A 2952-nucleotide genomic window follows, 5' to 3' on the forward strand; every position below is an offset into this window, starting at 1 on the left:
ATAATTCCCAAATAATCTTTTCCTTGGACTGATGTCAATTACCTTACGATAAATTCAACATAAAATACTGTAGGGTGCAACATTGTCGTAACTTATTACTGCGAAGCGCAACATCACCGTAATATAATACTACAGGGTGCAACATTGTCGCAACTTATTACTGCGAAGCGTAATATCTTCGTAATGTAATACTGCTGGGTAGAACACTGTCGTCACTTAATACTGCAGTTCGTAACATCGTCATAAAATATTACTGCAGAGCATAACATTGTCGTAATATAATATTGCGGGACATAATATTGCGGGGTGTAACATCTTATGGCTGAGGACAATGCCCTCCTCTAGTTAAGAACAAGATTGGTCTCTTCACACCAGGCCAACACCTTGTCAAGATTCTTCAAACATTCATCAAACGAGTCACCCACAACACTAAAGTCGTCCATGAACACCTCCAAAATGTCCTCCACTATGTCGGTAAATATGGCCATCATACATCGCTGGAATGTAGCCAGTGCATTACAAAATCCAAATGGCATTCTTGAAAAGGAAAAAGTGTTATACGGACACGTGAAGGTGGTTTTCTCCTGATCTTCCGGAGCAATCAAAATCTGGTTGTACCCAGAGTACCCATCCAAGAAATAGTAGAAGGCACTCCCGACAAGTCTATCTAGCATCTGGTCAAGAAAGGGAAATGGAAAGTGATCCTTGCGGGTCATTTTATTCAGCTTGCGGTAGTCCATGCACACCCTCCATCCGGTGATAGTCCTGGTGGGAATCAACTTATTTTGCGTATTGGTAACCATATTCATACCACCCTTCTTCGGCACACATCGCACCGGCAAAGTCCAAGAACTATCTGAGATGGGGTACACAACCCCTGCATACAACAACTTGATCACCTCCTTTTTAACAACCTCTTACATAGCCTCGTTCAACCTCCTTTGATGTTCCATGGAGGGCTTGGCATCATCGTCAAGAATAATCCTGTGCATGCAAAAGGCGGGGCTTATTCCCCGAATATCAGCTAAAGTCTATCCAATTGCCTTCTTCTATTTTTGGAGCATCGCCAATGTTGCATCTACCTGCATGTTAGTAAGACAAGGGAAAGAATAACTGGCAAAGTTGAACTAGGGCCTAAGAATTCATACCTAAGGTGTGGAGGCAAAGGCTTCAACTCCAACATGGGAGGTTCCTCGATTGAGGGATTTGTTGGGGGAGTTTTCTATTCTCAAGATCAAAAGAGAGCTTTTGAGGCTCATAAGAGTAAGAGCACACTTCATGCAAAGCATTGACACACTCTACCCGGCCTTCATCCTCATTGAAATCAAGGTTCAACAATACCGCTTCTAGAGGGTCCTCCACATTGATCATTGCACTAGTATCATCATCTATCACTTCTGTGACAATATCCATGAAAGAGCACATTTCAGTCATGTTGGGCTGCTTTATTGATTTGCACACCTGAAAGACCATTTTTTGATCACCCACCCAGAAGGTAAGTTCCCCTGCTTCTATATCGACTAAGGCCTTCACAGTTGCAAGGAAAGCTCTTCCAAATATGATCGGAACCTCATAATCAACCTCTAAGTCCATGATCACAAAGTCAGCCAGCAAAATGAACTTGTCCACACAAACAAAAACATCATCGATAATATCGAGCGACCTCTTCATTGTTCTATTCGCCATTTGCAACCTCATTGAAGTAGCCCTCGGTTGACTAATACCTAATGTTTTGAACACAGAGTAAGGCATCAAATTGATACTTGAACCCAAATCGCACAATGCCTTAGCAAAATCCGGGCTCCCAATGGTACACGGGATGGTGAAAGTGCCGGGATCTTCAAGCTTTGGAGCCATCGAGTGCACAATTGCACGTACTTGGTGAGTCATTTTGATTGTCTCACAATCCATGGATCTCTTTATAGTTACCAAATCTTTCATGAACTTGGCGTAACCTAGCATTTGCTCAAGAGCTTCCACCAAAGGGACACTGATTGATAAGTTCTTCATCATGTCAATAAATTTCCTAAATTAGTTCTCATTCTTTTGTTTCGCAAGCCTTTGAGGGTAAGGTGGAGGAGGCCTTGGCAAGGGAGCCTTAGCCTTGGGCACTACCATTTCTAGTATGTCTATTACGTGTTTCCTAGACGGGTTCACGTCATCTTGGGTCTCCACCTCATCATCATGAACATCAATCCTTACTTTCGCATTCACATTCTCTTCTCTCACCTACTCATCAACTAAAGGAACATCATCATCTTACACTTGAATTTCATCACTCACAATTTCCTTTTTCTTGGAGGTATTCATATCACCACCTCAACTGCTTCTAGTAATCACCGTCATTGCATGCCCGATATTGTTCCCACCCTTCGGGTTTATTATCATATCACTAGGTCGATCCCCCTTAGGGTGAGTATTCAAAGACTGTGAAATCTGGCCAAGTTGAACCTCCAAATTCTGGATTAAAGTATTGTGGGATGCCAACTAGGCATCAGAGTCGGCGTTCTTCTTCATCATTTGTTCAAACATCATCTCGATCCTTCCCATCTCATTGTTTGAAGAGATGCTATAGGACCTTGGTATGGAAATGGAGGTGCTTAATTGTTGATACATCGAAGGCCTTTGAAAGCCTTGCCCCTGATTCCCTTGATTTTCATTGTTACAACCCCCTTGGTTGTTGTTTCCTCCCCAATTGCTGTTGTTACCACTCTAGTTGCCCTGATTGTTCTAGTTGCCCCAATTTTGACTGTTGTTCCCCCAGTTGTTATTGCCTTGTTGGTTTTGATTTCCCCAATTTCCTTGGGATCTCCATTGTTGTTATTGGTTAGTAGCATTGCCTCTTTGTCCTTGGTAATTGTTCACATACTACACTTCTTCATTTTGCTCATCATAGCCATCATCTTGATTGAAACCACCACTACCTTGGTCATATTGATCCGGACTACCTTG

The 2952-nt window shown here is 42.5% G+C and overlaps 1 protein-coding gene across 1 annotated transcript; it reads right to left on the bottom strand.

Annotated features, from left to right (window-relative positions):
• Positions 1-1049: 1049 nt before the first annotated feature.
• LOC142165864 (uncharacterized) lies at positions 1050-2013 on the bottom strand. The gene is made up of 2 exons (XM_075224244.1): positions 1462-2013; positions 1050-1082 (listed from the first exon to the last, which is right to left on the bottom strand). Exons 1-2 carry the CDS (start codon positions 2011-2013, stop codon positions 1050-1052), a joined length of 585 nt encoding a protein of 194 aa, XP_075080345.1.
• Between the last annotated feature and the right edge of the window lie 939 nt (positions 2014-2952).

The sequence above is a fragment of the Nicotiana tabacum genome, chromosome 11 (assembly GCF_000715075.1).
Source record: "Nicotiana tabacum cultivar K326 chromosome 11, ASM71507v2, whole genome shotgun sequence".
NCBI classification, from domain to species: domain Eukaryota; kingdom Viridiplantae; phylum Streptophyta; class Magnoliopsida; order Solanales; family Solanaceae; genus Nicotiana; species Nicotiana tabacum.